This window comes from Dipodomys ordii, unplaced genomic scaffold, assembly GCF_000151885.1.
Source record: "Dipodomys ordii isolate 6190 unplaced genomic scaffold, Dord_2.0 Scaffold43, whole genome shotgun sequence".
NCBI classification, from domain to species: Eukaryota; Metazoa; Chordata; class Mammalia; order Rodentia; family Heteromyidae; genus Dipodomys; species Dipodomys ordii.
In genome coordinates, this window is record NW_012267259.1 from 7,285,655 (window position 1) to 7,305,319 (window position 19,665).

A 19,665-nucleotide genomic window follows, 5' to 3' on the forward strand; every position below is an offset into this window, starting at 1 on the left:
CAAAAGTAAAAGATGGTTGAGGAGCAGCAATTTCACATGGCTCAACCTAACCGTAAAGTATCAGCTGTGCTAAGATTTGGAAGTATACCAAGTCATTAAAGCAAATTATCCAAGCCAGAGTTCAGATTAACAGCTGTACAAAAGACAGACAGAAATAATGGTAAGGGAGGTAAAGGCTGAGTGATTTTTGACTCAGTTCACACTTCTGCCACCTATGTGAAATGTGATCACTGTATTGACAGAAAATGTTTTGGTCAACAGATTTTTCACTCTGAACAATAGTTTTGATGTCCAGATTACATAAATCCTTGCTGTTTAAATGTTTCAAATCTCTTATGGTTGCCTTTCTGGCATCCCACACAGCAATTTTATCTCTGAACTCTACCTTTCTGACTTTTAAATACAAGATGATTGTTTCTTAGTAGAGTTGTGTGTCAGTGCCTTAGGTGACAGCTACCTGCTTTAGTCTTATATGTAACATTAACCTTGCCTAAAATGACATTAGAGGACCTTATCCAATATTAACTTTGTGTGTTTTATTGGTAAACCTTTATATTCTTATGTTCTCTAAATATGGTACTTAATTGAAGTCTTTGCATCTGATGACTGAAACTATTATTAGTTTGATATTATGTTAAATAATTTTTGTGGTCAAATATATATACTTTATTTGCAAGTCAAGCCACCTATTGGAAAATCCATTAATAAAAAAGTAGCCAACCAATGCTTTTCTTTTTCATTTTTAATGGAAGTTGGATTTTAGATTGTTCTATAAGCTTGAAGAAAAGTTCAGAGCAAGTAGGTATTTTCACAGTACTATCTCACTGTTGATAATCATTTTGTTTTACTGTTCAGAAATAAAGTTTTAAAACATTTTGGTTGTAGTCTAGTCTGATTCCACCTTTTAATGGTAGACAATATGTATTACAATGTGACATCCAGATACTTCTTTATTTAGTGATTTATAGCTTTACATATAAAATGCAGTTAATGGACTAGGCATAGTAGTATAAGACTATAATCCCAGATACTCAGCAGGTAGAGGTTAGGAGGATATAGGCTTAAGGCCAGATGTGGTGGTACCTGTTGTTTTTTCCAGCTACTTATGAAGCATCTGTAGGTGGATTTCAATCTGAGGATTGTCCTAGGCAAGAGTGTAAGACATAACTGTAGCAAAAAAGGCTGAAAGCATGACTCAAGTGCTATACAGTTGCTTAGTAAGTCCAAGGCCCTGAGTTCAAACCCCAGTATTGCCAAAAAGTTAAGATAAATTGCAGTTAATGCCAACTTCTTACCTTGAATAAGAAAATGCTCAAAATAATGGTTCCTGCAGTATATTTTTCAAAGCCTCAGTGTTTAGAGTAGCTGTGTTTTGTACTTAAATTTAATTCTTCTGAACTTGGTGACAACAGCAGCTCGTGCTTTGGGAAGTGATATTTTTTGTAACGTTTCATTCTGGGAGTACTGGATGGTTTTACATGGGACTTTGTCAGATTTTATAAAATTCATGTCCATGTGGAAATTAAGATTAACCCTCATTCCTGTGTTCTGCATGTAGAAAACACAGTAAGGAATGTAGTTCATTCCTGATAGAGAGGAAAGATCCAGGAACCAGGATTTTGCTCTCACTTGGCCTTGTAACTGACTACCTTTGTGTTTCCATGGGCCATCTTGTTTGGGAAATCACCTCCCTCCTTTTCTTTAGCTTCTTTCCTCAAAAAGCCAGAATCTTTGTAATTTGGTCATCATCTGATAAACCACACAGCACTTAAAGTTTCTATTTGTTTTATAAAACAGCAAAAGACTTACAAGAGATGAAGAGGGTTGAAATTACTGTTAAGGCAGACATTGTAAGTGTAACTGATGGCATGAACCAATCAACAAATACAGTAAGAATGGAAGTGGCGCTGTGGCTCAGGTGGTAGAGCACTTGCCTTGAGCTGAAGAGCCCAGGGACAGCGCCCATACCCAGAGTTCAAGTCCCATGACCAATTACAGAAAATAAATGAATAAATAAAAACCTGAAGCTCTAACAAATATAGTAAGAAAGTGTGCAAATAGCTTCACAAACTTATCTGCGGTTCTGAGTATGGGGAAGGCAGAACTATCTATTTTTTCATTTCAATTAAATTAAACCTAAACTGTACAAATTACATTATATAAAATAGTGGCAGAATCTCTGCATTATATATGTTGACTTTGATTATCAAAAATTTTAAGACTATGTTGATAGATTCATTCATTCATTTTTATGTTAGTTTAGGGGCTGGAACTCATGGCCCCACACTTTTTTTTGCTCAAGAATAGTGCTCCACCACTTGAGCCACAGCTCTACTCTGGCTTTTGGTGATTAATTGGAGATAAGAGTCATGGACTTTCCTGCTGGGGCTGGTTTCAAACTGCAGTCCTCAGGTCTTAGCCTTGATTCCAGATGTGAACCACCAGTGCCTGACTGAGAAAAAAATTCTTTACAATGAAATCTTAGCTAAAGAAAATAGCAGTAGTTGGGGCGGGGTATGTGGCTCCATGGCAGAGTGCTTGCCTAGCATTCATGAAGCCCTGGGCTCAATGCCTCAGTACCACATAAATAGAAAAAGCTGGAAGTGGTGCTGTGGTTCAAGTGGTAGAGTGCTAACCTTGAGCAAAAGCAGCTCAGGGACAGTGCCCTGAGTTCAAGCCCAAGGACTCCCCCCACCAAAAAAAAAAAAAATTAGTAGTAGTTTCTAGTATCACCTTAGAAACAGTCAGCACTATATACTTCTGATGACAGAACATAGCATCATTGAAGAAACAGTCCACATTTCAAATCTGAATCTGTTCAGCCAACTTACAGCAATGACAGAAGTCAGAACACTTTAAATATTCTCATAAGAATATAATGAGCAGGATCCAGGTCATATGAAACTTTTGTGGTAAAAGAAGTGACAATGGGCAAAGAGAGGAAAACAGTAAATTGAGAAATTTACAAGTCCTATTTGGACCATAAATGGAAGAGACAAATGTAAGCAACAAAGATAGGGAGATAAGTAGAATTAGGTGGAGAATTGAAAGGCATAATTCTTAGCTATGACTGTCTATATAACAATTTTAAGAAACAGATCATTTTTATTTAGGTATTTATTATTTAGGTATGATGTTAGTATTATGGTTGTGCTTCTTTTTTATGTCCCAATCATTAAGGTATATTTAGAAGGAAGTATTTGTAGGTAGCATTCGCTGCATAGTATCTCAAGGTGCCCAAAGTGAAGGGAGGGAGAAATGAAGCAAGATTGTTCAGCATTGTTAGCCCAGAGGAGGAGCAAACCCAAAACAACTTTGTTGTTTTGCTCATGTTTGAAATTCATTACAATGAAAATGGATTCCTATTTTTTTTTAATTTTATTTTATTGTAAAGATGCCGCACATTGCTGGGCACCGGTGGCTCAGGCCTGTAAGCCTGCCTGAGATCTGAGAATTGCAGTTCAAAGCCAGCCCAGGCAGGAAAATCCACTTAACCACCAGAAACCTGGAAGTGGTTCTGTGGCCCAAGTGGTAGAGTGCTTGCTTTGTGCTGAAGAGCTCAGGGACAGCCCCCAGGCCAAGAGTTCAAGACCCATGACTAACCAAAAAAAGTAAAGATGCTGTACAATTACATGCTGGGTTACAGTTACATGATCATGTTAAGAGTACATTTCTTGTCAAACACTGCTACCCCCCTTTTGTTTTCTTCCTACTATCCCTTCCCTTCCCCACCTCTCCCAGTCATAAGATTTTTTTAAAATTTTGTACAGAGGGGTTACAGTTACGTGAGTAGGGTAATGAGTACATTTCAAGTGAGCATTGTTACCTCCTCCTTTATTTTCCCCCTACCATCACTTCCCTCCCCACCTCCCACCTCCTCCCGCTCCCCCCACCCTGACATTGTAAAGTTCATTTCAACATAATGTCCTGTACATCTCGTCGTCACTGTGGATCCGCCTGCATCCTCAAAGGGAACTGCCTCTCCCACACAGTAGTGAACTCCAGACCTCTGACTATGTGCTGGATGTGTAGGTCTATAGTAGAGCCAAGAATTTGTGGTTTCATTAAGCTCGTCAAATGATTCCAGTGCCACCTAGGGTCAGAAAACTCTGGAGCAGATCACCTGTAAGGTAGAGCCCTTTCAAGTCAGAGCATACTGTGTTTCTTTTGAATGTATGAACAAGATATTCTGTACAAATTAAGAAACCAAATAGATTGGCCAGAAAGTCTTTGCAATTAAAAGTTAATTGAGACTTTGAAAAGGTAGTTAACCCACTATCCCTAAGGGGTAACAATGCTTGAGAAATGTACTCATTACCTCCTTACTCATGTACCTGTAACCCCTCTGTATAATAAGATAAAATTTAAATAAAGAAAAGGTAGTTAACATGCAGATAGTAAAGTGTGGGTTAAATCCATTCATTCCACAAATATTTTTAGTGCTTCCCCAGTGCCAGAAAGCACTGGGATTTGTAGATGGTCAAAGCAGTTATAATGATAGTAGTTTTGAATCTCATTTTTGTTTCCTTAACTGTGCTTTAGATCCAATCATTTACAAATAGCAGAAATAAATGGCTCACAGTTATAGAGCTGGGAAATCCAAGATCAAGGTGTCAAAAGGTGTGGTATGTCTTAAGGGCCTGTTCTGAGATGGCCCTCACTATAAGAAGACAAGCTCCCTAAGCTTCTTAATCCCATCCATGTCCAAGACCTGATCACCCGCCAAAGATCTACCTCCTAATGCCATCACCTTAGAGGTTTTGTTTCCACATCACATATGAATCTCAGGAAGACAAAACAGACCCTAACAGGTGCAGATGTGGGTGGAGTTAACTGCATTTAAGACAAAATGATTTTTGGCTCTGTGAGCAGCCATGAAATTCGCTAGTTGGAAGAAAAGGGTGCATTTTCTTATAAGTACCGCGGGCTAACCAATTGCGCCACTGGAGCTCCAAGGGTGCATTTTCTTTTTCCTGCCTCTGTAATATAGTTCTATGAGCAGACATTTAAGCTCATAGAGTTAGATTCTTTCCTCTGTACTGAAACGGGTCTGGTGTTGAGCTCATTTACTGTCTTAGAACAGAATTGATCCTGCTTTCACATTTGATTCACCCTCAACAGACTTGGGGAGAAAGAACAATAGCCTTGCTAGCTCACTAAAACTAGGCCAGAGTTAATAGGGGAAAGGCTAGGAAACCAGTTGTTATAATATTTGTCTGCCTTTCTCTGGTTTGTTTTTATGTGTTAATACATGTATTTAAATGAACAGTGACGGCCCTCCGGGAGGATCTCTCCCACTTAGACTTTTTACTTTTCAAACACGTTCAAATAATTCTAGACCTGCTTGATTGTTAAAAGGCAGTTTATAGTTGCTGGGATTGGCAGGAGTAAACAGTATGGTGTATTTCATTTGCCATAGTAAATGTAAAATTCCCTTGCAGACAGCACCTTAAGTGTGGACTATGCCATATATGATTGCCTTTAAATATTCATAATATAGATAGAACAGAGTTTCAAGTCAGGCAAACCTTATTCTGGTAATACTAACAGGGTGACCTAGAGTAAGCTGCTAAGAAACAGTGTTTCTTAGCCTCAAAATTGAAACTAGTATTATATTCTTCACAGGCTACTTCCAGGCCAGATGCAATACCACGTGTAAATACCCAGCACATTACCTGCGCCTCCCCACCCCCCCCAAGCACTGCAAAAGTGCAATTTCTTTCCTTCTCCTTTTCCTTCTCTTCCTATATCCCTTCTGTTGGATTTGGGGGGGGGGAGCAGTCCTGGGGCTTGAACGCTGGGCCTGGGCACTGTCCCAGAGCTCCTTTTGCTCAAGGCTAGAACTCTTACCACTTAAGTCAAAGTGACACTTCCTACTTTTTCTGAGTAGTTTATTGGAGGTAAGAATCTCATGGACTTTCCTGCCCCTGCTGGCTTCAAACTGAGCTCTTCAGATCTCAGCCTTCTGAGTAGCTAGGGTTACATATGTGAGCCACCATCACCTGGCTACTTTATAGTATTTTAAAACAATTAGAATCCAAGAGAATTTTTTTTTTTTTGGTCAGTCGTGGGACCTGAACTCTGGGCCTGGCCGCTGTCCCACCTGAGCCATAGCGCCTCTTCCACTTTTTCTGCTTATGTGGTACTGAGGAATGGAACCTGGGGCTTTGTGCATGCAAGGCAAGCACTCTACCACTGAACTACATTCCCAGCCCCAGAATCCAAGAGATTTTTTTAAGTCCTAAATATAGGTTACAAATAAATATCTGTGTTCAGGAAAATTAAGGATCAGTTGAATAAATAAGTACACGAACGAGGACTGTGAAATATCAGCACCTATCTGTGTTGGGCAGGACACACATTATTTCATTTAATACTATCAACTCAAGAACTATATCTTAGCCCCACACCATATTTATCCCATTAGATGAGAAGACCCACTCCGTTTTAGTTAGCCCGTATGAAACCATTGTCAAATTGTTGGTTAAGGACTAGAATCCGGAGCTTACTTTTTTCCTCTCTGCTATTATCCATAGATTTTTAGTACTGGAGAAAGAAAGGAAGGGGTAGCCTTTTCTTTATAAGTAGAAAGGGACCTGGAGCAAGGTGTTCAGATCAGGGCCATGTCTGAATTGTCTGAAGGATGCTAAGTTTGTATTCATGACATTGTGTGCTCTAATTTCCATGCCTCATCTTACCATTTTAAAGAAAGCTTTGGTAATACATTTTTTTGCTTCAAGTATGAGGAAAATGGTCAAGCACTGTTGTTCTATGATACTCTGCCTAGACATGAATTAGGTAATTGCATTAAATTAAATGAATAATGGATGCAAATCTTTAAGATTATTTTAAAAACCTTGTTTTTTAAATTGCTTCTAGATAATTTGGGGAGATTTGATCGTTTTAAATATCTTGTGTATAATGTAAGAAGCAAATGCTATAACATTATTTCAGGTTACACTTAACTGTTAGTGACATTATAACAAAAGCATATATTTCTTATTTTGTTTACAATACTACTTTATTGAAAATGAAGGCTTTCTCATAGTGTTTTGGGATCTAAATTTGATTATACAAAAGAATTAACTGATGAAATTTAGCTATCTATATATAGCTGTTTTATAAATTTAATAGAAAGGAGTTACAGTTGAAGGAAAATTTTTAAAAATACATTAAAACAGTATGCTAGCCAATAGGATATGAGGCAGCTAATTGCTTCCTGTCCCTTTCGAAATTACTCAGCCTGAAAAAAAGATAGCACATATTGATTTACTGTATAGTAAATGTCCCATTGTCTCTCCTCTTCTAACACACACACACACACACACACACACACACACACACACGGCAGAAGTGGCAGGGAACTGCATATCTAACCATTTCTTTCATCACTGATAACAAAATTTGGATGGATTATTTATTTCTTTTGTATGAGAAAAATGACATAAAATTCCTGAAATAGTATTTGCTTGAATGCATGGAAGGTTTGTTTTAAAGGAAAAGGAAAAAAGGTGTTCCTAAAGGAAAACAATAAGTAAATTCTAATACTGTAGTAGCAATATCTATTAATATGTATATGTAACAGTGGTATCTATTCTATAGATATGTACATATGATATTCAAAATAATGTCAAGATAGCATATGCTTGATAATTGTTTGAAAATTTATATAAATATTATCCAAATTCAGATTGTTTCTTCAGTATTGTCTCTTGATTTATTTCAGCACTGACCCACTAAACTAGAGAGTGGGAGCATTTTTTTTTCATAAAATATATTGTGGTTGTACTGTTATATAGATTTTTTTTGGTCTATCATTTGTGATTGTTTTTTCTAGAAGCGTCTTATTTCTTTTTCAAACATAGATTTTGAAATGCTTGTTGAAATTGTCCTAAAGCCAAATTGGTTAAATTAGTGAGAGGCTCTGGAAGAGACAGATCTATCTAACAAAGTGCTTTGAAAGCAATCTCATATAAGCATACAGATTTCAAAAGTATAGTACTGTGTATGAATGTTTCTTGTCTTATAAAATATAAATTTTAATTCAGATTTTTTACTGTGATCTTGATTGCTTCTTTAACATAGCCACTCATAATATTATATAGTATCTTGTGCTTTGTGTTGAAAGGATAAGAGCGTTTTTATTTGTAGAGGAGAGATTGTTTTGTGATTGAAGTGACTTTTCCTTTGTCACATTCAGTGTTACTACATGTGTATTTTTTTTGTTTAAAAACACATTGACTCCTAAAAGTTTCTTTGGAAATATATTTGTTCTTTTTTTTTGTTTAACATTAAAATCTATCCCTGTTTCAGATTGTCATGGAGCTTTGTAGATGACAGGTGTAAACACGCCAGTATCCCTTGCATCCCAGGATCGTGACGGTGGACTTAGCTCAGGCAGGAGGCTGCTGTTTACTGGCGAGTTCCCATTAACATAGCCACCACTCCTGGGTTAGATAATGGACTCAAAGGTTAAGAGCAGAGGATCTTAACAGCTCCAATCAGCAGGGCTTTTCCAGGGCTAATTACCTCTTTACTGCGCTGACTCTAATGTGACATGTTTATTGCCTTAACTAACAACTCATTAGCTTAGTTGATGTTTTTGTCAATATTAATTCGTTCATTTAAGCCAAGTCAAAGCTTAAACAAAGATGTCCAGACTGAGGAACGGGGAACAGAGTGACTTTTGTTTGCTCATCTTCCTCCCACCCCTTACTCAGCTTCAACAAAATAAATGTGTAGAAAGAAATATTTGAAGTGTTTGTGTTGAGAACGTTGGTATTTGGCCATTACCTGGCATATATAATCATTCTGAATTTGTTTTTCCTGGGTTTACTGCAGTCTTCCTATCCCAGCTTACTTAGTAGATACTGTCTTCTGAGGGCCGCAATGGGTTAACCTTCTGCAGTTCTTTGTTCCCGCTACTATTTTACCATGGTTTAGAATTAGAAAGAGAATCAAGTCATTTTTCATATGACTTTAATCTTCTCTGGATTACCTGTAAAGTTACTTTGAAATTTCTCTTATAGTGATAGTATAACTTACTAATTCGCTTTTTTTAATTGTTCAGAAGTAGATGTAGTTATGAAGTTACAATGAAATACTTCATTTCTTTTCAGAGATTTTACTTTTGCTGTTTTGCCATACTTTTTGGTTAACATTAATGGTATTGGAGAAGGTCATTGTCTTGGTTGTATGTACTTTTTGATAATAAATTCTTAAGGCTTTAGAATAGTGCAAATGGACAAAATAAGTGAGCATGTGCTTTGGACTGAGCAGTGAGAAGTGGTTTGCCTTGGAGAGGCGTTAAAGCAGCGATAGCCTCCCAGCAAGTCCCTCTCATAGCACATTTGCCAACATGGAGATGATCAGGAAGGGTTAGAGTATATGGAAATCAAACATAAGCAAAGCTGCAATGAGAAATGAGTTCCATACCTGGGAAGGCCTGGCCCTGCTTTGAAAACTAATAGCTCACTCTGGTAAACAGAACATGGAATGCTCATGTGTGACATGAGCCAGAGATAATCATATGTACTTGCATCTCAATCTGTAGATGGTTGTATGGATTTCAAATTGCTATCAGTAGTCATGTAAGTCACTGTGGCAGGAAATGAAAATCCTTTAATTTGTGTAAATGCATACATTTTATATTTAAAACTCTGACCATATTTACCTTCCTAGTTTTCTCTTAACTTTTGCTTTTCTTTCTTTTTTTCCTTCTTCATTTTCTTTTTGTTTTCCTTTCTTTCTTTCTCCTTTCTGTCTGCCAAAATTGGAGCTTGAACTAAGGGTCTAGGTACTATCACTTAGCTTTTTTGCTCAAGTCCAATGCTTTACCACTTGATCCACACCTCCACTTGTGGTTTTTGCTGTTCGTTTAGAGATAAGTGTCTAATAGGCTTTTCTGGCCAGGCTGACTTTAAATTATAATCCTCAAAACTCAGTCTCCTGAGTAGCTAGGATTATAGGCTTCTTGAACTAACATTCTTAAGTCCTTCTTTAGGATTTTCTACCTCTACTTCACTGACACCTTTAAAATGAGGTTCCCAGTGACTTACCCATTGCTAAACTCAAATTAGCAATTCAGATCACGACTCAGTATGTTGGCAACTATCCCAATTCTAGCGTGAAAGCTACAAAGTTTTCTTTATTGGTTCCTCTGGCATCCTCCTCCTCCCTCTTGCAGTTGTCCCTCTCCACTGGACACTTGTTCTCAGCCTTGATATTTCTCCTTTCCAGATTGTGAAAGTTCTTTTTTACCTGCATTCACCAGTCTGCTGGGCCATCTGTACATAGCTGATTACCAAATTTTTAATTTTAACCCTGGTTTTTACACTTGTTTCTTGACTCATATCCAATGACTTAGCTTAGACTTTTAGAGTGTTTGTGTGTGTGTGTGTGTGTGTGTGTGTACACTTTGGTATGTGTATATATATGTGTGTGTATATACACATAGGAGACATACAAACATACACACACAGTTTGAACTTTCAAGTTTGAAACTATACTAGGCTATTGTCCCCTACTAAAAGTAAAAAGCTTCCTGCTCATCCGTTGTCACTCAGTTTTAGTGCCAGTGCCATTCACCTAGTTGTTCCTGCCAAAATTGTTGGACCTACACTGCCTCTTTTCTACCATGACCACCAAACCCTAATTGAATCTTTTCTGTCCTAACAGTAAAAAACATTTTTAAATCCAGAATTCAGACAATTCTCACTGTTCCAGCAATACTCTTACTGTCCTTTGTCTCTTGCTTGAGCCATTGCAAAGCCTCCCAAAGGCATCCCTAATTTTACCTAGCCCCCACTATACCCGTACTGTGGGCAGCACCCAACTGATTTCCAAACAGGAAACATAGCAGACCACCTTTCCACACATTCCCCGTCATTTCTCATAGTAAGTGCAGGCATTATCTTATCTCCCCTTGGCTCACTGCTATCCAGCTACCTTGGATGTGGTACTGTCCCTTAGAAGTCCCAGACACTCCTCTTTTTTTTTCCTCTCATAGTAGCCACAAGCCTCTCTAGTTCCCTCGGGACTCTATTCAAACATTATGGACTGCAGTCCTTCCTTTCCTTTCTTGTCACCTCCTAGGTTCAGAGGCTGTGTTTTATTTTTCTTCATAGTTCCCAGTCATACTTGGCATGGATACTTTTTAAATTTTATTGTAAAGGTTATGTGCAGAAGGGTTACAGACATAAATCAAGTAATGAGTACATTTCTTTTTGAACAGTATTGCTCCCTTCTTCATTTTTCCCCCTTCCAGTTTTTCCCCTCCCACTCCCACTCTCCCCCTTATATTTTTAAATTTGTTTTTATGCTCCAATTAGAAAGTGAGCTTCATGGAACTCAGATCTTGCTGACTTGGGGTTAACAGTGCCTGGCACACAGCAGGCTCTCAGTAAGGACTATGGGAATAAAAGGTCACTCAGGTAATAGGTGCAAGCGTCAACACTTAAACCCTGAAGACTCCTTTCGGTCTTTCTCCACCCTTCTCATCCTTTCTGTCATTTAGTCCAGTTATGTCCTCTGCCCTCTGAGAAGAAAATAGAGAAATAATTTGGAGTATTCAATATTTGTTATAGATTTGTAATACCTGTTTGACCTCATAAGCCTCCACCTCTATTATTTCCCTTCTTTGTTGCTGACCCCCAGACTATCAAACATTCAGCACTTTTTCCTACCTTAGGCAGAAAAGGGAAATATGCATTACGCATTTCTTTTTGTTTATTTATAGGGAGGCTAGACTATGTTATATTTTAGTCTGCCATCTAAAATACATTATACCAAAAGCAAGATCAGATTAAATTTCACTGTATGACTAGGTTAGACTTTGTGTCACTGTGACAAAAAACAACAGCAAACAACTGAAGGGAGGAAGAATTTTTATTGGTTAGTTGGAGAGATGTCGGTCCATCATGGCGGGGAGAGCATTGGAGAGCAGAGCAACTCACATCCTGGCAGACAGAGAGAGAGAAGGGGGTGAAAGCTCTGTTGGCATGCTTTTTCTCCTTTTCCCTCTCATTTCATGTGGCCTCAAACCTGTAAGATAGTACAGTCCATGTGTTCATAGTGGGTCTTTCCCTCTTACTAATCATTCCCCCACAGACACTCAGAGTTGGGCTTCACTAATCCTGTAAGCTATTCTCAACCCAGTGAAATTGATTGTGAACAGTGGCTTTCAACTACTTAGGTAGGCAGCAGTGATTGAGAGGATTGTAGGTGGAGACCCGCTAGACAAAAAGCAATAAGCTGAGCATGGTTTTATGTGCCCATTGTCTCAGCTTTGCCAGAAGTATAAATAGAAAGACCGTGATCTAGGCTGGCTGAAGGGAAAACTCCACAACCCTACTTGAAAATCACTAAAGCAAAAAGGGCTGGAGTCATGGCTCAAGCAGAAGAGTACCTACCTACTAAGCAAGATGCTCCTGAGTTCAAATTCAAAGGCTGACAAAAGAAATTGACAACCAAGATTAATCATTCCAGTGACACAACTTAGTTAATTTGAAATTTAATAAAATAGGAAAAATGTATACTTTGAATGAGAGCATTTGGGTTTAATAGTCTTCTGATTATAGGACAGGACACAGATAATTACATTGAATACCATTGTTTTAATTAAACTAATATTTGACTAGTGAGCTTTAAAAGGTCCCTGTTAACACTCTTAACAGAATTCTTTTTATAATTTTATTAAAAACAAATGCTGACATTTTTATGCTGTGCAGGAAGACTTTTAGAAAGTTTTAAATAATTACATTAGTACAAAGCATCTGATTACAGAAATGTTTCTTAATTGTTCCATATTCATGTCTAATGTACCCTACCTTGGAATTGTTTTAACAAAATCAAGTACCTGCATAAGCAAAGGACTAGAATTCTGGATGGCACTCTGCCATGCTTGTTCGTTGATGAGCATTAGCATGTGGGAAAAGGTTTCATTCACTTGGTTACACTTTGAAATAAGTGGCCAATCATTATTAATTCATTTTGCACTCATTCTAATGCCATAAATCATCATAAATTCATTTGGTTTAAAGTGCATATTATGTGTTCTCCCATAGGAATCTCCTCGTAATTGAGCTATTAATTAAAGTATTTTTTTAATATGACCCAGAGCCAAGTAAGGCTAGTAGCCATCTCTTTGTTCATGATTATTTTAAGTCTGAGGAATGAGATTGTTGTTACCAGGCCTACTGACTGATGTAAGAGTGACCAAAGACCAAGAAAATGCTTAACATCTGTTTCCTACAGCAGTAGCAATGATCAGCACGGATGATCTCTGCAGGCTCTTTGAAAAACTCTCTGAAATTCTACTGGTTTTATAATCCAGTAAGATTTCATTTTCCTTTATTAAACATGGTTTTACTCTGGCTTCAGTTTTCATTTCTAATTTTGAAAACTCCTCTGGCTGATTTCCCATCAGCTTTGGCTGCAGACAATCTAAGTGTCTTTCCCTTTGACAAATAATTGCTCCAAAACCTAAGCCTCTTTTCTCTCCTCTCTGTGTGACAATTCTACATTCCCATTTCTCTTGTTTTGCCTCTTCGGCTGTCCTTGCTGCCTTCTCCTCTTGGGGTACTGGCTTCCAGAAGGCTTGTGACAGCTGGCTCTAGACATTGCCTCTAAGAACCCCAGCATTCCTCCAAAGTCTTCAGGCTTCTAGGGAATCATGGGTGAGAAAATTTAGGAAGCAATTAATAATATAAAGAATTACAAATTACAAATGAAAAGCTCAATTGAAAAGGCTGTCACTAAATTTACATCTTTTACCATGGTCTTTTCTATTAGTGCTACTCTGTACAAAGAGAAACTGGGTTAAAAAAGAAAACACTACAGAAATCAGGTTCCTGTCTGAGTAAGATCTGAGAAATTGGTTGTGGAAAAATAATGAGGCAACTTTGATATTCATGTTTGTAACTGGCACTTGACTCTGGGCAGGGGGTGGTAGTTGTATATCTTTTAAGTATTCAAATGACATAACAAAAACCTACTGTACTGTGAGACCTGAAGGTCACTGCCAGATTCAGTCCCTACTCTTGTGTTAGAAATGCAAGAGTGAGAAACCTGAAACAGCAATGTAAATGAGTTATTAAATAAAGAAATGTTGCTGAACATATGATACATGATGCTTATCAAAATATATAACTGTAGACCTTTTTTGATAATAAACCATTATGTAATATTCAATACATGTAGCATGTCTTAATAAATTGAGTCTGTCCTTTGTGATAAAGATAAATAAAAGTTCCAGAAATCAAACTCATTAAGTAATTCAGAGTACTAACAATTGAGTACAAACGCACATATGTCTGATATCTGTGTGTATGTATGTGTGTGTGTGTGTGTGTGTGTGTGTGTGTGTGTGTCCGTGGCTTTCATGTTAGTCTTTTAATAGGGCTAGCCATCATAAGAAGCCAGATACTACAAAACGTTAAGCATTGGCATTTTTTTAATTGGTCATATCATGATTAAGCAGTGTTCGTCTTGGCAGTGGAACAAGTTGCCTACAGTATAATACTGTCAGCTTTTTACACACAACTTACATTGGTTTTATTTGCTACCTTTGTCTGAATTCTTGTCTCATTTTCAGCACTTTGCTGTCACAGCAAAGTATAAGTATTTTCTTAAAGCCTTGCTCTTTCAAAAAAATATTAAGATTGAAGTTGGTCCCCCTTCAAAAAAATAACTTGAGATAAAAAGCTTGAAATAAAATGACACTAAAATATGAGCTATTGATATTACTCCTGACTGCATGACGACAGAATTAGTTTCTCAACAGCCAGAGGGTCTAAGTTAATTGTGATTTATCCAGTTCTAGGTTTTAGTGCTTTCTGCCTCTTAAAGGATTTTGTTTTGTTTTGATTGGTTTGCCTTTGTTCTGAGTCTGTCTGCATTCTGGTGTTCATTTATACATTGGAGTAGGCTGGCAGAGATATTAGCAACTTGATACCACAGTATCTGTACTATACATCTATCTCACAAGTAGGAAAGTCCAAGAATTTGATCACTAAGCCTTGAATATGGCCCAGATTGACTGAATGGTGCTTAATTTCACAGATATAAGTTGCATTTAGAGCCTCTTGGAAATCTTGGTCCAGATCCAGTGATAGGACTTGCTACTTGAGATTCTTACAGTGAGAGAATATACCTTTCTAGTTCCCCAGGATAGTACTTTTAGTATCGATGACCTCTTGATGATCATCCTCTAAAATGTACACATCTTTTCTAACCATGCTGAATGATGTGTAGCATGCTGCCATGTTCCTTCTCTTTTCCTGGTGTTTTCCCATGTGATATCCTCTGCCTGGAATATTTTCTTTCCATTTTCCTCTTACTTTGATTGATAATTTCCTACTTATTATTTAGGTTTTGGCATAGAGATGATCTTTCCTGGAAGCCTTCTTTTATCTCTGAAGTGTTGATTGACCATGTTGCACTTGGTACTTAATACTTACAAATATTATAACATTATGAAAATATACTCAAAATTACCTGCAGACGCAAATGTCTCCTGAATTCGAATGAATTTTCTTAAAGAAAATAACTGAGTCTCACTCCTTTTTGTTTTCCTAGTAGTTAGTATACTATAGAAATGCCCTCCCCCCAAGATAACTATTACGTGTTTGAGAGACTGGCTTAGGACTTAATTATGGAAAGTCTTTAATGAATATCAGACAAGTTATAAGGAACTTGTTAATACTCACTGGAGAGCCTTTCATGAAGGTGTCAGTCGTGAAGTAAGTGACAGCATCTTTTATACCACCTTGCTTACTCAGAAAGTACTGGGGAACAGTGGCACATTTATGTAAGTAAATTATGATATGTATGACAAGTATGATTATGCAAATTAGATCCCATCTCATCACACAAATTAAAATCCATAATAGTTGGAGGGTATAGTTATGTGTAGAGCTCAGTGATAGAGTATGTTCATGAAGCCCTGGGTTCTATTTCTGCTCCTTCCCATACACACACCTTTTAATAGATAGTAAAAGTTTGAGAAAATTGTGATCATGAAGTCAAAATCCTATTAAGAAAAGATACTATTTTGTTTAGTTTTTGTATCACTTTGGTTCATCTTGCAGAGTATCTATGTTATCTGGAATTATAAAGTCAAAAATCTAAATGAAAAAATAGAAAATAAGTTGGAAAAGGGACCTCTATTATTATTATACCTATGTTTTAAAGGCTAGTGTTACTGTAGCATATCTAGCTACTATACTTATCATCTGACAAAGCAATTTGAAGTTTTAAGCATCCGGATTATTCCTTCAGAGCCTCAGTGTCACTTTTGCTGGTAACAGTAAAGTCTTAAGAGACTGTTAAGCAATGTAGCTAGAAATCAAAAGTCTCATTCAAAACAGCTTTGGAACGTGTTCTATTTACATGTTTTGTTTAGGATGAGTTGTCAGAGACAGATTAGAATTTTAACACTGGTATGTCTTTATAATTCTAAAATAGCTTGTTGGAAAGAAAACATACTCTTCCTAATAGACTTAAAAGCCATGTGTAAAGTTGGCCATTTTTCTCTTTTCTACATTGATGCCCTCCACATGGCCTGCCAGAGCTGTAAAACTGTCCTGCCAGGATGGTGCGGATGTTTGCTTTATGTTATCTGGAGACTAATATGAGCCAAAAAGTAAAGCTGCTGTAGGAGCATTTTACTTACGAGGTCACTGAGTGAAATAGATGAGTTAAGGCAAGCCGGGGGAGGCGATCTGCAGGCTATGTTTCCTGCCAGGTGAGATCCTCACCTCCAGCCGCCTTCACATGTGCACAGAAACCTTCTGGCTGTCCCTACGAATTCCCTTTTTGGTCACTTCATCAGGGCAAATGATCACCTCCCCCACACGCCCTTCCAACTGCATCAGAGCAATAACGGGAAACCCCAAAAAGTCAGCCATTGGCTATTTATTTTTGTCCTCAGGAACAAACTGTCAGAGTAGTGAGGAAGCTGCCTCCAGAGTTGCTACCACAGAGGCCCTAAAAACCAGCAAGACCCCGAGTATTGCCAGATCACTCCTACCTGTAATGAATACTGAAACAGTAGAGGGCAGTGGAGGAAAATGATGATTGAAATGCTATAAAACATTGTACTGAGGAAACTTCACTTCCCCTCTACCATATTACTTACTAAGAATCTACCTCCGGGGAGCCCTAGTGCTTAGATTGGAGGCCTTGCTGCTGGGGCTTCAGGGGTCTACAGAGAACAGCAGGTGCAGTTTCTCTGCAGCTCTTACAACTTGCTGAAAAACAAAGGGGAAAGCGGCAGGTTTCTTGACATTTTGTAATATCATTCTGACAAACTGGGGCAGGGCGCAGTATTAGACATGTCCATACTACAATGACAGATCTATTTTCTGCTTTCAGTCCATAGTGTAAGCAAAGCACTGTGCTCCATGGTTTGAACAATGTGAAGTTATGTAAAACAGTGTCTCCACTCAAGGAGCTGACATACAGAGGAATAGAGAAATGCATAGAAATGCTCAAATTTAAATATATGTAATAAGGAAACAGAAGAGCAGACAGGAAGTAGAGAACAAATGGGCTACTTTTATAAAAGTTTACTATTATACTTGCATGGTTACATTTGAAGGTAAAATTAATTAATTTATGGCACTAGGGATTCAACTCAGGGCCTTATGCTTTCTAGGCAGGTGCCCTACAACTTGAGCCATGTCCCAGTCTAGTTAAATTTATCCACATATGAAGCATGAATCCCATGATGTTTTCTCAGAGATCTTATATATGAACCCTTTTTGTTTACTGCATGAATCATTAACCTAGGGTTATGGCTTCCTTGAAATTTTTCTACAGAATTTGGTGGATATGTATATGTCAGCATTTTCTTGAGGAAAGGACTGGTATACTGGACCAGTATACAGTACATAGATAGATTCTGGTTTTCACAGAGCCCTTTACTTCTCTTTACTTCTGTTTCAACACATTCTCCTTAACAATTGTTTATAAGATAAAATGATCAAATGACTCTATTTGTTGGATATATTTAACTAGAATGTATATTTCATGCTTATAATTTAGAAAACAGGCAAGTTCAACATGTTATTTATGAACCCCATCTATCATTTTTTGTGTATTATGCTGGTTTTGAAGTTTGAACTCATGGCCTGAGAGCTGTCCCTGAGCTGTTTTGCTTAAATCTTGCACACTATTACTTAAGCCACAGTTCCACTTCTGGCTTTTCAGTGCTTAATTAGAGTTGAGAGTCTCATGGCCTTTCCCGCTCAGGCTGGCTTCCAATTGCTATAGTTAGATCTCAGCCTCTTGAGTAGCTAGGATTACAGGCATGAGCCACGAGCACCAGGCTCATGTCATGTTTTTGAGTACTCCGCGCTCCTCCTCTGTGGGCATGAACTTGTTCATACTCAGACTCCATGAGAGCTACCTAACATCATCACCATTTTATAGACAAAGAAATGGAAGCATGGCTTGTAGCTGTCTGCTGGCTCCCTAAAGCTAGGAGCATGTGGTTAACTCTCCGTCATCAACCTGAAACTTGTGTTCTGTTTACTTGATGTACCATATCTTCTATGACTTATAACTTGCTTCATTTCTTCCCTTTAAAAATGAAAACTCCTAAGTTCCATCTGATTTATTTTTGAATGTCAAAATGTCTTTTGAAGTCAGTGGGTCTTAGCTGATGATAACCATTAGACCTGCATATCTACAAACTGTCAGCATAATCTTCTACATAAAAGAATACATGTTAATTAAAATCTAGATCATTACAACAGCTTAAAGTTGCATTGTGCTAGTTTTACATTTGTTTAATAAACCTGTATAAAGAACTTAACTCTGCCCTAACGTCATTGTAACATATCTGTTTATACTACAGACTGTGGAAGAGCATAGTTCCTAGGGAGGAAGACTATGCTACACATGGCACTTTCTCCATCCCTCAACCCAACATTATTTCTCATGAGAGGTGCTCCTGATGGAAGCATCTTTCATGTGAACTGTGTTCGATTCCGCAGAAAGATTAAGAAATACCATGTAACGACATTTGAAACCATCTCCATTTTGTAGGTTCTGATGAGGGAACAAAAACAAACATTTGGAATTTAGGATCATTCACCATGTTTTGAAGTTACACATGTTTATATACAGTTATTTGTAATCGAACACTGCAGAATATTGTATAAAACTTTCTATTCTTCATTCTTGAAAGTGCATGGCTGAACAAACCATGTAGGATCAAGATTGTTTTTATGGTTTTATTGTCCAAAACCCTTTGGCCAGTATGCAGCAGAGAAGTCATCACCAAAGTATAATTACCTTTATTCCTCTGCATCTTCTTTTGTAATTTTAGGCAAGGCCCTGACATTTCTTCTGCTACAGCCTCCAAGCCCCAAACTTCCCCCACACAGCACCATCCGGAGAACAGCCATCGACCTGATTGGGAGAGGATTCACAGTGTGGGAGCCTTACATGGATGTGTCTGCTGTTCTCATGGGACTGCTGGAGCTCTGCGCAGATGCTGAGAAACAACTTGCCAAGTAAGTGCTGATTCCAGCGAACGAGGGCGGGAGTCGCTGTGGCGTAGGTCATCCTTTACTTTTAACAAGTTGTATTTACTATCTTAATATTGGAAATTTTGGATAAAGGTAATGAAAAAAAGCAGGTTTCTGTAATTTCAATATA

General features: G+C 37.8%; 1 protein-coding gene across 3 annotated transcripts in view; it reads left to right on the top strand.

Annotated features, from left to right (window-relative positions):
• Positions 1–19,665, top strand: part of Wdr7 (WD repeat domain 7) — a 295,434-nt gene that overhangs the window by 182,286 nt on the left and 93,483 nt on the right. For all 3 annotated transcript variants that reach the window (XM_013019010.1, XM_013019012.1, XM_013019011.1), the window contains exon 21: positions 19,334–19,520. In XM_013019010.1, the coding sequence (XP_012874464.1) occupies positions 19,334–19,520 (187 nt within the window). The remainder of the gene's footprint in view (positions 1–19,333; positions 19,521–19,665) is intronic.